Source organism: Nomascus leucogenys, chromosome 5 (genome assembly GCF_006542625.1).
Source record: "Nomascus leucogenys isolate Asia chromosome 5, Asia_NLE_v1, whole genome shotgun sequence".
Lineage (NCBI taxonomy): Eukaryota > Metazoa > Chordata > Mammalia > Primates > Hylobatidae > Nomascus > Nomascus leucogenys.
In genome coordinates this window covers 49210948-49229065 of record NC_044385.1, presented here as the reverse complement: position 1 = coordinate 49229065, position 18118 = coordinate 49210948, and the positions used below count along the sequence as shown (strand labels likewise).

The 18118-nt window shown below is 39.9% G+C and overlaps 1 protein-coding gene and 1 pseudogene across 2 annotated transcripts; both read right to left on the bottom strand.

Annotated features, from left to right (window-relative positions):
* Nucleotides 1–500: 500 nt before the first annotated feature.
* NEK2 (NIMA related kinase 2) lies at nt 501–17754 on the bottom strand. Of its 2 annotated transcripts, none has more exons than XM_012506821.2 (8): nt 17514–17754; nt 16427–16644; nt 15614–15854; nt 13387–13469; nt 12479–12605; nt 11308–11527; nt 9325–9450; nt 501–958 (listed from the first exon to the last, which is right to left on the bottom strand). In XM_012506821.2, exons 1-8 carry the CDS (start codon nt 17607–17609, stop codon nt 903–905), a joined length of 1167 nt encoding a protein of 388 aa, XP_012362275.2. In that variant the 5' UTR covers nt 17610–17754; the 3' UTR covers nt 501–902. The 2 variants fall into 2 exon arrangements, with proteins under 2 accessions (XP_012362275.2, XP_003273087.2); XM_003273039.4 differs by lacking the exon at nt 501–958 and adding an exon at nt 4986–5861.
* LOC100591463 lies at nt 2407–3481 on the bottom strand (annotated as a pseudogene).
* Nucleotides 17755–18118: the final 364 nt, after the last annotated feature.

Below are 18118 nucleotides of genomic sequence, written 5' to 3'. Positions count from 1 at the left end.
GTAATCAGTTTCTGATTGTGTTTGGATAGTATCATTTGTACTTGATGGAACTATGCTACCAGCTGTGTAATAATCCTACATATATAAAGGAGCTATTTCCTCTCATTTATTATTAACCCTTTAAAACTTGGTCTTATTTCATTAAGCTAAAAGGACTAGCATTGCCAGGAAAATCTCACAAAGGAAAAGGCACAGCATAGACTGCTAATTTACACTAAAAGTCAGATATATACATATTTAAATATCCATCAAAATCCTTAATAACTTTCCTTCAAGGCTGAGATATGTCCCAACAAGTTTGAGCTTAGATCAGGTTTCTCAAAAGTGGCACTATTGACACTGGGAGCCGATCATAGTCCCAGGAGATACAATTTTTAATGCCATAATCCCGAATGTCATAATCCTGAAGTCCCAAAAGGTCAAAATCCATAAAGTCTAAAACCTGAAAGTCATAATCCTGAAAGAGCAGAATTCCAAAAATGTAATTCCGGAAAAAATAATTTAAAAATTCTTTAAAAGATATTTATTTACTTTCTTTTTTACATTTACATGTATTTACATTTTTTAAAGGGAATTTATTTGAGAAACATATAAAAACACAGAACACTTCATAGGTCACCTTATGCAATAAAATAGGCAATAATAACATACATTTTTGTGCAAGCATAAACATTCATATATACTAATGAAAGTTGCATAATTATATCAGTAATGAACAGACGAGCCATATTCATAAAGAAATAGGTCATAAAGGGGCTGGGCGCAATGGCTCATACCTGTAATCCCAGCCAAGGTGGGAGGATTGCTTGAGCCCATGAGTTCAAGACCAGCCTGGGCAACACAGTGAGACTCCATCACAGGAGACTGAAATGGGAGGATTACTTGAGCCTACGAGGCCAAGGCTACATTGAGCTGTGATCACACCACGGCACTCCAGCCTGGGCAACAAAGTGAGACTCTATCTCAAAAAAAAAGGAAAGAAAAAAAAGAAATAGGTCAAGAAGGGAAATGTGTAAATGCATATCCCCATGGTTGGTAAATGTGTGCACCCAGTTTTATGCCTTTGGTCATCTGAAATACCATAACAACCTAAGATTCTTTTGATGAGATCTATCAAAAACAGGATGGGTCACTACTGCATATGCAGCCACCGAAAGAGCCAAGATATTCAAAAATTTTACCTTTCACAAATGCAGATGTACAGAAAGTACACCTCTCACTGAGGACGCTTCAATGTTTTTATGTACAGGAACGATGCTTACACACAGTCCATGCTGTGACAATGTACTTTCATGGAGTTAAATTTGCAAAAAAAAACCAGAACTTTCTAAGTCTCTACACAAATTATGCTCCAGTATCAGAAATGATTTGAAGATGAATTATATAGCATAGCAAATTGTAAAAAAGAATGCTGACAATTTTAAATAGTGAAAAAAAAACATAAAACAGAAAAAAAAATAACAAGACAATTTGACATATGAAAAAGTGTATTACAGGAATGGAGTATGGGCAATTGCATGGAGATAGTCCATAAGAGCTGGCCAACCTCCACAATCATTAACTATATTTTAAAGTCTTGCATCATGAGGAATAGCTGCTTTTTCTCTTTTAGGGCATGGCTCTACTTGGAGAATATGTTCACATTCGTTTTCTACACGGTGCTGTTCCTCCTGGCATTCCTCTATGATTCCATATACACTGACATGAGCATTCCCTACTAAATTTCCCTATTTTCTGTGTCATGCTTCTGTGTTGTTTTGGGCACTCAGAAATCTGTTCTGCATGCACTCATTAGGCCACAAATTTGACAGAAACAATACTGGTGATCAAACAGCAACACCATTGTGTATTTTCTTATCCTACCATGTACATATTTATTTTCAAAACAGTAACTTTGCTGGCATCTTCAAACAAATGTGGCTTTAATTCATTTAAAGTTTCTAGAATGTCATCAGCTGGAAGGAATTCCAAGGCAGGCGAATGACACATTTTTTCCCCATCTCTTAATATATACTGCACAAAAGGAAACCCCCTTCCCCCTGCCACCCGCCCTTTAAGAGACAGGGTCTCTCTCTGTCTCCCAGGCTGAAGTATAGTGGCTTGATCACAGCTCACTGCAGCCTCCACCTCCCGGGCTCAGACAATCCTCCTGCCTCAGCCTTCCAAGTAGCTGGGACCACAGGCACACGCCACACCTGGCTAACTTTAAAAAAAATTATTTCTAGAGACAGTGTCTCACTACATTGGCCAGGCTGTTATGGAATTTCTAAGTTCAAGTGATCCCCCCTCCTTGGCCACCACGCCCAGCTGGAAAGTGCATTTTTAAACTGAAGTTTTTTGTTTTGTTTCCAAGGTTACACAGTAATTTATTGAGAGCCTCCTCTCCTTGCCCTTGCAGTCTCTAGGTCACTTTTTCCACTTGTAGATTTTGCACGCCAGCCCCAGAAAGATGGCTGGGGGCAGGGGCATTGCGTACTGTTCAATGAGACCCATAATGTGGCTGTAACTGTCATCCTCATACTGCAAGAACACAGCCAGCAGATCTAGCTCCTCATATAGTGCCTTCTCCTGGGCCACCTTCTCGGCCTCCTTCTGCCCATAATTCTCCTTCAGGATCTGGTACTGTTTCGGAGTGGCCCATTGCAGACACTGAACCACCAGCCAGCTGCATTTGTTGTTCTAGATGTCAGTGCCAACTTTGTCAGTCACAGTGGAGTCCCCAAAGAGGTCAAAGTGATCATCCTGAATCTTACAGAACTCTCCCATCTCCAGCAGGATCTTCTTGGCATTGGTGTGTGCCTTCTCGCCATCAATGCCTGCCATATGCATGGCTGCAGCTACAGGAAGGTAGAAAGAGTAGAAAGCTGTCTTGTACGTAAAAATTTGTACTTCTTTTCCGTGAATCTGCCAAGATCCACATTGCCCTGGGGGGCTGGGATGAGTCCAGGGGTCTGCCCAATCTCAGTCTGATAGGAACTCTGCAGGAACAGCTCGATCAGGTTCAGGTAATAGGGCTGCTCCCAGCAATACAGCTTCAGCAGGCAGTAGATACATGCTTCCAGAAGCATAGCATCATTGACGGCATCCAAACCCATGCCCAGCTTCTGATACCAGCAGATCTGTCCTCAGTGGGTGAGGGATGAATCCGTGATGTCATCTGCCACCAGGAAGAAAGCTTGCAGCAGTTCCACACACCAACCCACAGTCAGGGCCCGCTGGAGACTATCAGCATCCTGTTTTCTCGGCTTCACCAGCTCCCAAAACGATAAGCACCATCAAACCCCAATGATTCCTTGTCTCCAATGGCATTGTACTCCAGGACCTCCTTGAGCCAGGCGATAGCATCTCCTGTCTCTGGATGCCCCATCTCATCCTCAGTCAGCACCCTAACAACCCGGGAGAAGTGCTGAATGAAATCTTGCTTTTCTTGGGCATAAGCATCTGATTTTTGGTCTCCATTCATTCTGAGGGAGGAGCAAAGGGCTCTATTCCTGGATGCGGGTTCCTGCTTCTAAACTGAAGTTTTTGTCATTGCTGTATCTCATGGCCTATATACTCATCTAATTTTCTATCAAATGCATTGGGCTGAATGGAAAAAAAACAAACTTTATTGGTAACACTTTGAAATTCACTTTTAGAAGCTTTGATCACACCTAATTCCTAATCTTTTGTTATGGTTTGGGGATTCAATCGAAAGCTATTTTCTTCTACAAAGTGCAGCAAATCTTCAAATAATTGTTTAAATGACTAGATAAGTTCTAGAATCTTTAGAACCAACAGGGACATGAATCATGTATAGTTGATAAAAACCAGTGGGGACAGTTTTGAAAGTGCCGTCCACTAGCCCAAATGAAACATGTGACAGTTTTTCTGTTAGATTTAGTGGCAAATACAAGCAGTCTATCTTCTTCGACAGTCAAATCCCTAACCAAGAACAGTTTGGTTAATGAGTTTTCTAACAACACTGGAGGAACCTCAATATCAGCAAGTGTCTTTGGTTCACAAGGTTGCTCAGCTTGTCGAATTTTATTCTCTGACAAAGGGCATTTTTTTGAAGGCAAGCGTGGCACTGTTGATGAAGTAGCAGAATTTGTACATAACTGAATAATTTGGCAGGAGAGATTTCTTGTACTTTTCACCTGAAAAGTCGCTTTTATGATCTTCAAAACACTAAACATTGAGGAAAGATATTACCCACCTAGTCTACTGAGACTCACATATTAACCTCCTCTGGAAACACCCTCACAGACACACCTAAAATAATGCTTTACCAGATTTCTAGGGATTCCTTAATCCAGTCAAGTTGACACATAAATCAGTAAGTTCGCCCCTTATCAACTCGATATCCATCCACATCTCTTAAACCATACTTAATTTCCAAATGAAGACAACAACAAGGTAAGAGTTCTGCCTAACATGATGCGATTACCCTGTATACAGCTGAAACTGCAGTAATCCCTGACTTGGAATTTGGCTTTCAGGATTTTTACATCTGGGATTTTAATCTTTCAGGATTGTGATTTTGGAAGTTCACATGTTAGGGATTTTGATCTTTTGGGATTTAAGACATCAGGGGTTTTGGTCTTTCAGGATTTTAGCATTTGAGATTGTGTCATTCAGGATTATGATCCAAACCCATTGACATTTTGTTGTCAGAGGCTGTCCTGTGCATTGTAAAATGTTTACAGTGTCCCTGGCCTGTACCCACTAGCAGCCAGTAGCATCCTACCCTAAATCATGACAATCAAAAATGCCCCCAGACATTGCCAAATGTCCCTTGAGGAGCAAAATCACCCTGTTAAGGACCACTGGCTTACATACATGGATTAATGAGATGGGAGGTAAAGTGCCATACAGTTTAGGACTGGAATGCCACTCCCTTGAGCATCAGATCCATGTTTCCTTCTGTACCCTACAATGAAGACCTACAAATCATGAACACAACTCCCATCAACTAAGAGACCAACAAATGCAAGACACATAAATACAGGGAAACTAAAGAATTATTTTATTTAGTGGGAAAGAAGTAGGTAAATGACAGACAGCTCATATTCTGTTAAGCAGAAAAAAAAAAAAGAATACAGACATCACAGTGATGAATTTTCACAAAGCTAATAGATTTGAACTACAGAGCAATGGAATATTTATAAGCAAGATGTCACGGTATTAATGACCAAATTGCATCCAACTAGGTTTTCTAAGCTCAAAAACATTTAAAATCTCAGACTTAAAATTTAAATCTAGACATGACAATTGTAAGCATACCACCCAGTCATTTAAAACTATTCAGTGAGTGCTACTCCTGCATAAATATTTTTTCCTAACGTTATTTTTTCTCCCAAGATTTAGAATGTCACATCTCATGTTCCTACTAGTAATCATACACAGGATTAAAAGCCCAACCAAGAAAGTATTCTTTTTATAATATGTTCTTAAAAGAAGAAAGAAAAATTAAATGTGAACATTTTGTACAATAGTTGCTGAAGAACAGCAAAACCAATTCCGAAATATCATGTGTACTATACAGAAAGGCGTGGCTCATGGAACCAAGTATAACACTACAGCATTTGAGTATCAGTCTTTAAAGGCTGGTAATATTACATCCTGTACACAGCTCTGTGTCTCTCTACCTGGCTAGCGCATGCCCAGGATCTGCCTGCTTTTCAGTTGGTAATTTTTCTCAATATCTGACAGGGCTTGAGCCCGCAGCTGGGCAGCATGAAGCCTTTTCTTCAGGTCCTTGCACTTGGACTTAGATGTGAGCTGACTCTCAGAATTCTCACTCCTCATGACGTTCTCTTTACTTTCCCCACTGAAATGAACTTTCTTCTTAATTACTGAGGATGGAAGATTAAGAAGTTCTTTAGAAGGAAAAAGAAAAAGGGTTTTGAGTTACTTGAACAGAGTTCAACTCCTTCATACTTATACTTATCTGAACGTATTTGCTCTTATGGCTCACATTTGAAATCTAGGTGCCTGTTTCATTTTCTCTGGGATAGGAGGTTAGGGGTGCAGGACTGGTGGAAATCAGCCTTTTAATCCACAGCATTGAAAAAATAATATTGGAATGTGCCAAAATTCAAGGAACGTAAGTTTTATTCTCTTAACAACCAACAATCAATTTTACTCTTAAACACACTGAGTATTATGGACAAGAGAAAACTTTTGGAAATCAATGTTATTTATCTCTATTCTTGAAAATAAGTGCCATTCTATGCAGAACACCTTACCTACAGAAAAGTATAGAAGCAGAGTTTTTTTTTTTGTTTTTGCTTTTTGTTTTTTGTTTTTTTTTTAATAGAGAATACCTACAGTTTTGGTTAAATGTTCAAGAACACTTAGTTCAAAGCATCTTAATGGACCAGAAATCTGTTTCCAAAAGAACCTAAACAAATTCAGTGTGGAAAAGGTAAATCAAGTAAGAGTAGTAAAAACTGTAAACTACTCTTTACATGGAAAAAATAAATAATAATCCTATTTACTTAAAGTGGCAACACTATTAACTGCTGACAGAATTACTGGAGGCTGGAGGCTTACAGATTCTAGGATCCTCTTATTTTTCCTTTGTGTTAAAGGAAATATGTTCGAATATTTACTGAGCTCATAGGATGGGCCACTGTGAACCAAACAAAGGCCCTATTCTAGTAGGAGGAGATAAACCAAACACAAATAAACAAGTACTAGTGGGGAATATTTGATGGTAATACATGCTATTAGGAAAAATAGCCCTGGAAACAGGGACATGCTGGGTGGTGGATGTAATGATACAAAGCCTCATACAGTCATTTCTGAAGTAAGAAGCCACAGGGCTGTCTGGATGAAGAGTGCTCCAGGCAGAAGAAATAGGAAAGGCTGGCACACAGATGCACTGCCTTCCAAGGGTCCTGTGACTTCCCGCTTCCTACATTGCTTCTGCTTCAAAGCAAACTGGATTGCCTTTAGACCTTATCTCCACTGTTTCAACTCTATCCACCTTCTTATTACCACAAATACCTTTACATTTGTAAGTCAACATTGCCTTACCAATGGGATAGTTTTATTTTGTTTTTGATTTTGTTTGAGATGGGGTCTTGCCATGTTGTCCAGGCTGGAGTGCAGTGGCTATTCACAGGTGCAGCTGTAGTGCACTACAGCCTTGGACGCCTCGGCTCAAGTGATCTTCCTGCCTGAGCCCCCAGAGTAGCTGGGACTATAGGTGCACCACCACACTTGGCTCTTAATGGGACAGTTTTATAAGAAAGAAAGTGTTTTAAAAACTTTTTTTAAATTCTTCCATTAAATAGAAGAATGAATATTTCATCAAATAAGAAAAGAACAGCTTTAAAAAAAGTCACTGCTGCTTGCCGTGATGATTTCAATACACTTGTGATGGCTTCCTCATGTGTGGATTTTATAGCCCAAGGATGGGGAGAGGATATTTCCAACTGTCCTGAGTTCAGAATGATACCCCCTCCCCACTGCTATGATGCTTATCTTATAGCTCTGATGTGTTCACTACTTTCAGCACTCAATACTCTAAAATGTCTGCTTGCCCCAGTGAATACGTGATTCCTATGGCTCATTTTGAATATTTGCTATGATTCACATATAAGTAGATTCCCATACTTATCTGTGTATCCTATAAAGTAAAACACATCATACTTACTTAGCTATTTTCATCTTTTGCTCAAAGACTATCAGGGCAAATGTAAATAAACTCTTTAACTGAAGAGCCATCCCCAACAGGGTCTTAAGTAATTCCCTGCAATGGGTTTGATGCATGAAATTCATCCAGGTAAAATTTTCTCCTCATTTTATCACCCTAATCATGATGTAAGTCTATTTTGTCTTTATGGATGATAGTGTGGAATCTATGATAAGCCAAAATAAATATTGTTATAATATTGAAATGGTAGATGGCAATATTAAGAAAAAAGAAGGTATTTTAACAGAGATGAAGCCAAAGTTTCCTACAATCCTTGTGTCATTCACTTCTCTCAGTAGTTTCATTTCTTTCCATCACTTATTCACTACAAAGTTATTGTGGTCATCAGTCTAACTTACGTAGGGTTTTTTGTCTGTTCCATTTACAAAATGCTGCCAATGCTCACTAAATTGATCACGTTACATCTCAATTTATTAAAGATGGCAATAATAGCTTTCATATATGCTGTCCTACATGGAATAAGGGAGTTATAAAAACTCTAAATTTTGTTGAAAATTCAGATGCTCCATTTTTGAAACCAACAACTTTTAACAGTTACGTTGTGTCTTAAAGAAATCAAGCAAAAAGATGTTTCACAGTTTGCATTTTACATAATCTTAAAGAGCCCATTAAATTAGATTGAGGGTTTCTATAAAATGGAGAATGTTAGACAATGGTTCACTGGTATATACGAAAACCACATCTCAATGTGGCAGAGTGAAGGGACAATGCCACACAAAGGCAGGGCCCTGAGAAAGCTGAATATCTATATACCAGACTTTAAATAAAGAAGGAAATGAAGAGAACATATGTAGATATTAAACAATCAAATTTTGACAAATATGTCTTTCAACTTGAAAGGGTGTTAGCAAAGATACAAACATGACAGCCTATTCTGCAGGTGGCTTATCATGCCTTTTAAGTCATGCTTTCTATGAAAGATGAGGCATGGCAGTATTAAAATGTTGATTTTTACTTGAAATGCAGTTTATCTCTCTGAAATCTGAAACACACAATAGTTTTGTAAATGCCCTAATGTTTAAAAATAAGTATCGGCTGGGCGCGGTGGCTCATGCCTATAATCCCAGCACATTGGGAGGCCGAGGCAGGCAGATCACGAGGTCAGGAGATCGAGACCATCCTGGCTAACACGGTGAAACCCCGTCTCTACTAAAAATACAAAAATTAGCCAGGCTTGGTGGCGGGCACCTGTAGTCCCAGCTACTCAGGAGGCTGAGGCAGGAGAATGGCGTGAACCCGGGAGGTGGAGTTTGCAGTGAGCCAAGATTGTGCCACTGCACTCCAGCCTGGGCTACAGAGTGAGACTCCATCTCAAAAAAAAATAATAATAATAATAATAATAAAAATAAGTATCAATTACTAAACACGTAGTTTGATAAGGTAAAGAAAATCAAACATGAAATTCTATGACTCATTGCCTCAGGTCTATGAACCCAGGAAATAAATCATTGCTATAACAGAATTTTGTTTCCACTGAAATGCATATATTCAATGAAATCCATCTTAAAATTTGAGACTTTGTAAATGAAAAGGGCTACCTAAGCCACTTTGCGAGCAACACTGGTGCACATTTCTTCATTTGTAGCACCAGCTTCTGTTGACCGAGTTGGTTCTCATACCTGGACTACTTGCCAGAGACAGGAACTTCCGTTCCCTTAGCAAGCTGTAGTTCTTCAGCAGATTTTCTGCTCTAGCCAGTTTGTCCTCTGCTAGTCTCTCACGAACGCAAAGCTCCTGTTCTTTCTCTTTCAAAAGAGAATGGACAAAGAAAACAAAAATTAACAAGTGACCTTGACTAAAAAACAGTTTCCATTTGGCAATCTCATCACTACTAGCATGACTGATAGTGATAAGCAATGTTTGGGGAAAGGATCAACCTGATTAGTTTTTAATTGAGTGTTTTAGTAGGCTGTATGCTATCTTAGATTTTCTTGAAAGGACTTGTTTAAACAAATACAAAGTTAGCTTCAACCTTTGGTCATCTTTTGTGGGAGTAACTCATTTGGGAAAACAAAAAACTAAAGCTATCTCTGCTCTTCACTGAAGATAGGCAACAGCTAATTTTCAGGGCATGATCTGGCCTCACAGTACAAAAATCTTCTTCTGGTTGACTGACCACACCCAAATAAAAGAAAAAAAACACAATTCAGTTAGGCGGTAGTTCATAGGATTAGTATTAATAACAAAGGTTACTATTTATTCATGGCCCAAAATTCAGAAAGTGTTTGGATTTCAGTTGCTATATGAAATTATGGCTGGGCACAGTGGCTCAGGCCTGTAATCCCAACACTTTGGGAGGCTGAGGCAGGTGGATCACCTGAGGTCAGGAGTTCAAGACCAGCCGGGTCAACATGGCAAAACCCCATCTCTACTAAAAAATACAAAAATTAGCCAGGCATTGTGGCAGGTGCCTGTAAACCCAGCTACTCAGGAGGCTGAGGCAGGAGAACTGCTTGAACCCGGGAGGTGGAGGTTGCAATGAGCCAAGATGGTGCCACTGCACTTCAGCCTGGGCAACAAGAGTAAAATTCCATCTCAAAAAAAAAAAAAAAAAAAAAAAGAAATTATGAAACACTGGGGAAAGTTATAAGAAAAAGTTTTCTTATTTTTTACAGAGGTTTCCAAGTAAGTATAGGTTGTACCTATACAGTAAGCATATCTCATAGGACTATACAATATTTCATTATTTAAAGCCTAGATTGGGCATAAAGCTGCAGAAGTAAAATCAGGTGAGTCATGAGGGTGACAGGTGACAAATACGACCCCATCTCTTGTCTCCTGATGTGAAAATGAAGAACCTCATTCTGTAGCTACCTTGCATAACCCTAAATGCTTGCTAGTAGCTCTCATCTTGGTGGAGTAGACACACCTTCAATATCAAAACTAAATTAGCACCTAATCAATTAATACTCATAAGTCAATGTTAATACTCACTGGAATATTATTTATAGACTTAAAATATCTTGTATCTAGATTCTCTATTGAACTGCCTGAACAGACCAGGTGTGGTAGGTCACACCTGTAATCCCAGCACTTTGGGAGGCAAGGTGGGAGGACTGCTTGAGCTCAGGAGTTCAAGACCAGCCTGGGCAATATAGTGAGACCCCATCTCATTTTCAAAAATAAAAAGTTAAAAAAAAAAGAAAAGAATTGCCGGAATATATCTCATCTACATACTGTAGGGTTTTAGACCTGGAATTCTGTTGGAGTGGCCATTTCAAAAGACAAAAGTCATGGTTTTTTATTATGGAAAGCAGCAATTTTAAGACCTTCCTTTACAGTGGGAAAACATTAGGGTATTCATAGTAGAGACGAGAAAGAAAAAAGTAACTCTAAAGTACAAGGCTATCATATTAGGGCCATCACAGTTAAGGCCCAATAATATATAACTAGCAACTGATCTCAGAGAAAGACGTCCAACATGAAGGTGCCAGCAAGCCTGATTATTAAGTCTACAATACATATTTTGGTTTCTCAAGTATTTTTCAAAAGCTTCTAATAAGATCTGTATGTATAAAATATTCTGCTCAAAGAGATATTCAGACACATCAAAATAACCCACTTGGTAGTTCTCCTTTGCTTTGACCCCCATTCAGACTTACGCTCCAATCTTTCTTCTCTTGCTTTGAGAGCTCGCTCTCGCTCCTGTAACTGAATTTCCTTTAGTTTCAGCTCACTCAATACAGGGCTGGAATCCTGCGATTTTTCTGGCTCTCCTAATTGTCGCCCTCTTCTCTCAGGATTTCTTCTTTGCTCGTCTGCAACCAAATCTGCTATTAAAGGGTTCTTGAGAATTTCTTCAACAGAAGGTCGATGGTAATCCTGGGGAAAAAAATACTCAGTGTTATAGTCAGATTGCATAACAGAATAGTCCTCCTAAGACAGCAATTAAAGTAAAAGGACATATATGTATTTCCAAGACAAAAGAAAGGACTCCTTTATGGCTAGGTCTTAAACACTTGGAAAAATAAGTTCACTGGTGGTTTTAACTCATGAGGTTCTGGGTCCACAAGGTAATGCAGATGTTAACTTACCATTTTTCCCTTTTCCCCTTTTCACCTTTCTAAGAAGGTTCAATCCCTGAAGATTGGCACATCTTGTGCTGGCGCTTGGTACCATTGCTAGGGTCTGTTTTAGGGGAAGTACTGCCCTTGCATCTCTAAACTACATTTAGCAAGATACTCTCTCACTGACTCTCAATCCTGTCACTTCATTCGTCTGTATCCTTGTCTGTGATCCTACAGCGTTTTCCTTCTCTTATGTCAGCCTGATCCCCATCTCCTTCCCTATTCTATAGCCAGAGCTTTTCCACATAATCTCTTTATTGATTATTGATTTTCCCTCTGCTTTTTAGCTGTCCTCCCTCCACCCTCCATCACCCCTCCCCTTCTTCTGGTCTCTAATCTCTCAATTAGAGCTAGAGGCAGAGTAATAAAGTCTTATTTCTGGCCCTTTCCCTCACTACCTGCCACTGTGAGGTAGGCAAGGACAAGGGGAATGAGAATTTGAATTCTTTTTGCAATCTTTCCTTGCTACCAACCATCTGTTAGCATGGGAGTGGGAGGAGAAATAAAGAAAGCGCAGAAGGTGGGCCAGGAAGGATGTGCAATTTGCCAAATTTACATATGTTTTCACTTGTGTTAACACAGTAAATTTAGCTAAGAAAGTATATTTAATGTTTCTTCAGTCTCCATTGATCTACAAGAGAGAATGTATGCTCCAACACTTAACTGACAGCCAGAAACAGACAATATATCATCTTATCATCTTTACCTTTAAGTTTAACATCCTCGTAATAATTTCATTCAATTCATCAGAGTAACGGTATGGAATTCGCCTGAATTTGCCTTCTCTGATTTTCCCAGCGAGTTCTTTCTGGCTAAAAGCTGTAAATGGAGGCCTAGGATTAAAAAGAAGAAGAAAAAGACCACGAAGACATTTTCAAATTGTAAAAATGAAAATATACAATAGGAACTAAATCAAAAGCACAGCTTATGCTCCAGTTTGTATTTAAGTTTCTACTTCTGGGATTTTCTTCTTATAAATAAGTTTCCCAACCTTGGCACTATTGACATAATTCTTTGTTGTGGGGGGCTGTCCTGTGCATTATAGGTATTTTGTGGCCTCCCTGCCCTCTACCCTCTAGATGCCAGGAGCACTCCCCAGCTGTGATAACTAAACATTTATCCAAACATCGTTGAATGCCCCATAAGAGGCAAATTTGCTTCCCTTATCCCTAGTTGAGAATCACTGCTCTACAGAATAGTTTCAAAGGGAAAAAAAATGAAAAGAAGAACAAAGGGAAAGAATTGGAGCTCTTCTCTGCTCTACAGATCCCCAGACCTCTACCTCAGTCTTGTTTCATTTCTTCCACATCCTTACAGTAGCTTTACCTTTACTTGCCTGACCTACGTGCTCTCCCTTGAGCTAAGTGTCAATCTAACAGGAAAGCGCCTAACCAGCCAAGACCCTTGAACAGTCAAGACCCAGCCTCATGGCTTATAGTTTTAATTTGTGAATAGTTTCTTTTAGCCTGTTCATCTACCTTAATTTTACCCAGGGTACAATTCTTTCAGACTTGAATATACTTTCATTAGCACAGAGGCTCAAAAAACTGAACCCAGTGAAATGTGACAAACAGTACAAACCTTAGACTAGGAATCTGTCTTCATCATACTTACATTAATGCACATAACTCATACAGCAAACAGCCCAGTGACCAGATATCTGATTTCTCATTGTAGGACATGCGATTCATTTGTTCCTACACAGGGAAAAAGGGTAAGAAAGTGGAAGGTGTTAAGAGTTTATTTTGTTTTGAAACTTACAAAACACATTAAATTACTCCTGAGATAAAAACAGGACCTCAAAGTTTTTAGCTTATACTTTATCTGGAAATTTATAATGGAAAAAAGGCAATGATCTTGTCCCAATACACTCTGTCATATATAATTCATTCACTCATTTTTCATTCACAAATGAAAGTGCTTAGTATAGGCTAGGCACTGACAATTCAGAGGCGAATATGAGAGACTTCTACTCTCAAGGCAAATTAAGAAACACCATTTTAAAAGAACTAGAGGAAATTTAAGAATAGTCAAAATATGTATCTAGTCCACATTTAAATGGATATAGACATAAATAGCTAATTGAATTATCCATTTATATTTTTTCTTAGTCCACTGCATAAATCACAGTAGTAACTAATATTATCATTACCCATTTTATTGTTTGCCTTTCTTCCACATCTACAGTAACAACAGCCTACCAGTGAGTCTGATGCCACTTTTTGACAATCAGTGCCTTAGGAAAGCTGAACCACTCTAATTACAAGGGCAGGACGGAAAAGGAACAAAAGAATGGGTTTCAAATTTTCCAAGAACCACTTCTGGATAATTGTCCTTCATGTTAAAAACATTCTATTTGGAATTTGATACAGTGAGAAAATGGTACTGTTTTGGCTATTCTTAGTCAAAACCAAAATCATTAATTTACAAAGTTTTATACTATAGTCAGATCTGTTAACATAATTTATAAGTATTTGGAAAATCCTAGAAAGGTGAACTACTAAAATACTAATAAATATTTCTTCATCTTTATCTGTTCAGATGTCATATACTAACACATTAGTGCTATCACAATTGACTTAAACTTTTTAAAAGCCATCAGGCAATATCTAATAACAGCCATAAACTGTTTATACCTTTTACCCCAGCAATTTCATTTTATGAGCTACACACCAAGGAAATAACCAAAAAGGAAGAAAGAATAATTCATACAAAGATATGCAGAGCAGTACTTCAAAAAAGGTGAAACATTTTGGAAACAAAATATCCAGCAATAGAGGTAATTGTTGAGTGGACTCAGCAAGATATTTCAGGAAAAGGCAACAAAAAAATAACATATACAAAAGGTTAACATTGTAAAAACATGCTATCTGAAGTGAGCAAACTTCCTGAGCTCTGATTCTGCATGCACAAGAATCATTTACAGAGCCTGTTAAAATGCAAAGTCTAAAATAAAAAGTACAATATTAAAAACAACAACAACAAAAAACAGAGTTCAAGAACCTACCCAGAGATCGAAATTCACTTGATGGATTTGGGTTTGGGTTTGGGACCCAGAACTCTGCATTTTAAACAAACACTCCAAGTGAGTCTGATGCAGATAACCAGGACCTACACATTGGGAAACAACTCTTGAGGGCAGGGACAAAATCCATTTCATTTTTGTAATCCTTGAGTTTAATGCATCGTAGTCATTCCATAAAAGCTTGAACTGAATATGCTTTAATTTGCATGAATGCTCAAAAAATTGAACCAGTGAGAGATGGCAAACGGTGCAAACCTTAGACTAGGAATCTGTCTTCATCATACTTACATTAATGCACATAACTCATGCAGCACACAAAAACTGATATAGACTTTATTGGTCTGGTGGTCCATGTGGAAAAATATAACAGTATTTTCAATTCTTGGCTACTAGATATTACTAAACAAACAGAAAACTCAATTTCCCTGCTTCAGAATGCTTAACATTAAAAGATGTTTTGGCTGGGCATGGTGGCTCACGCCTGTAATCCCAACATTTTGGGAGGCTGAGGTGGGCAGATAGCTTGAGGTCAGGAGTTCGAGACCATCCTGGCCAACATGATGAAACCCTGTCTCTAGTAAACAAACAAAAATTAACTGGGCATGGTGACATGCACCTGTAGTCCCAGCTACTCTACTTGGGAGGCTGATACAGGAGAATCCTTTGAACCCGGGAGGCAGAGGTTGCAGTGAGCCGAGATCGCACCACTGCACTCCAAGCCTGGGTGACAGAGTGAGACTCTGTCTCAAAAACAAACAAACAAGAAAACAAAAATAAAAGATGTTTTAAAAAGTATCTAAATTCTGAAATACTTACAGGAGACATGTAATAAGGTGTGCCAACAAATGTTTTTGCAAAACTCGTGTCGTGGTTTAATATTCTAGCTAGCCCAAAGTCTCCAAGCTTGACGTTTTGCTTGCCATCCAGGAAAACATTGGCTGGTTTCAGATCCCGATGCAATACAGTATGACCACCATCACTTCGTCTGTGGCATTCCTTCAGCGCCAGAGTCAACTGAGTCATCACACGAAGAACAAACTCTTCATCTAAGTATTGCCTGAAACCAAAGCAGTTATACAGCATATAACTTCTAAAGAAATCATTGCCAAGATGGGATGATATAAATTATCCAGTGTACAAATAGGGAAATTATTTATTTATTTATTTATATTTTTTGAGACAGGGTCTTGCTCTGTCACCCAGGCTGGAATGCAGTGGCACGATCATGACTCACTGCAGCCTCGACCTCCCAGGCTCAAGCAATCCTCTTGCCTCAGCCTCCCAAGTAGCTTGGACTACAGGCACATGTCACCATACCTGGCTAATTTTTGTAGAAACAGGGTCCCACTATGTTGCCCAGGCTGGTCTTGAAATCCTGGGCTCAAGTGATCCTCCCACATCGGCCTCTCAAAGTGTTGGGATTACAGGTGTGAGCCACCACACTCAGCCTGTAAACTGTTATTTTGATATAAAATATGGGTGTTGATTCACTGGGAATTTTCTAAAGTACTACGGACCTACCAAACAAATACAAGTACACTCTTCCATATTACTGATCCTAAAACAAGATGCTTAAAATAAATGAAACTAGACCAATTTCAGCTTACATTTTTAAAAAATTACACTTACCTTTCCTTGGTTCCTTTTGTAATTACACTAGCCAGATCCCCGCCTTCACAATATTCCATTACAATGTACAGTGTTGTGTTGGTCCGGTCAATAATCCGATCATAGTAACGAACGATGTTTGGATGTTTCAGTTCACGAAGCAAATTCACTTCAGAAACAAGCATCTGTTTCTCAGCTTCTGTCATGGAGCCATAGTCAAGTTCTTTCCAAACTAATATCTGAAATAAGAATTTCCAAGGTATAAATGAACTCATTATGCTCAAAAACAAAGAATGAAAGTTCCAAGATTTAAAAAATTACCTCTCTTTTAATTATATTCTACAATCAAGGTCATTATCTAATTTAGTTCAATGAACTTAAGGAGCTGTGAGTTTACTTCCATAATCTTCCTCCAATTTCTAAGCAGTAAATGATGTTGTGGGGAGATAAAGGGGAATGAGGCACATGAGGCCTCCCCCAACCCCTACCCTCAGTTGATTAGTGGGAAGTTGGCAAAAAGGTACTTTAGTCAAAATTGGGGTGGAGGCGGTCAAAGTCCCTGCTCCATTCCACCGCAGTAGGGTTTTCCCAGGATGAGACAACTTGGTAAAGATCCCTCCATCAGCAGCCAGGCAGTTTCATGGCCAATGTTACTTTCTGTAAAAGGCCTACCTATATACATTGGGAAATATGAATCCAGTCATCCGAATAATGGGTATTTTGAGGGAGTCTGACTGCAGATACAAAGCTTCGGGTTCTGGTAGTCCTGCCCCTTTCTTGTGCCTGAGAGGTCCACTCTTAGAGCTCTAAAAACAGCTAGGAATTAGCTACGTGTCACCAATGGAAGGTCCTTAGCAAGCCAAAGCAGGAGAAAGAGAGAAATGGGGAGAGAAACAGGAAGAGATGGAAATACATATATCAAAAGACGCGGTCTCCCATCCTTTAAGCGACCCAGGACAGGCTGTCAGATGCAGACCCAGGAAACACGGCTTAGTCTTCCGGGCACCCACTTCTTCAGCCCTCTAGGTTCCCTTCGGTGGCGCAGGGCGCTCGCCCCGGGGCGACGAAACCTAAGCAGGGGCGGGCACAGGGAAGGTCCCAGGCTCACCTTGCCATCACTCTTCCTCCGGATCTTCTGGCAGCGGCCATAGGAGCCTGTGCCAATGGTGTACAACACTTCATAATCCTCAGCCCGAGACGGCATGGCCGGCCAGTCCCCAGAATCGCGCTGCCTCACGCAGGTTGAGCCCCCAAGTGCGGAGCTCCAGGGACCAGGAGCTCCAGGGACCTGGACGGAGAAGCCCCCGAGCAGCACTGACCCGCCACCCCTCCCTTCGGCCCCGTTTAACCGTCGCGGGCCCTGATCTCGCAGTCTATTGGCAGGCGGTGGGCCCGCTTCGCTTCTCTGATTGGCTAAGGAGAACACAACAATACCCTAGGCATCTTGGGAAAAGTGTCACTAGGCAACCGCGTCGGCGTCCGCGTTTAACCTGTGGGAGAAGGGGGCGGAGCTAAACCAAAGGGAGGGCGGGAGAAAGGAAGCGGCAGCAGGCGCCTCTCGGCAACTCTAACCCTCTGGTAGAGATCGCCAAGGTAACCGAGATCTAAGGACCTCCCCTCAGGCGTCTTTGCACACCGCTTCCACCAAATGCCTTCTGACCTTTGCACTCTGGCCCCTCACACTACCTACTCTCCCCGGCACACGCCTTCCTC

Excerpts from the sequence above, each read along its gene's own strand:
- NEK2 (XM_003273039.4), bottom strand. The coding sequence starts at position 17,609 with ATGCCGTCTCGGGCTGAGGATTATGAAGTGTTGTACACCATTGGCACA. Across the intron at positions 16,645-17,513 it reads GGAGGAAGAGTGATGGCAAG|ATATTAGTTTGGAAAGAACT; the intron begins GTGAGCCTGGGA and ends TTCTTATTTCAG. Across the intron at positions 13,470-15,613 it reads CACCTTATTACATGTCTCCT|GAACAAATGAATCGCATGTC; the intron begins GTAAGTATTTCA and ends TTCCCTGTGTAG.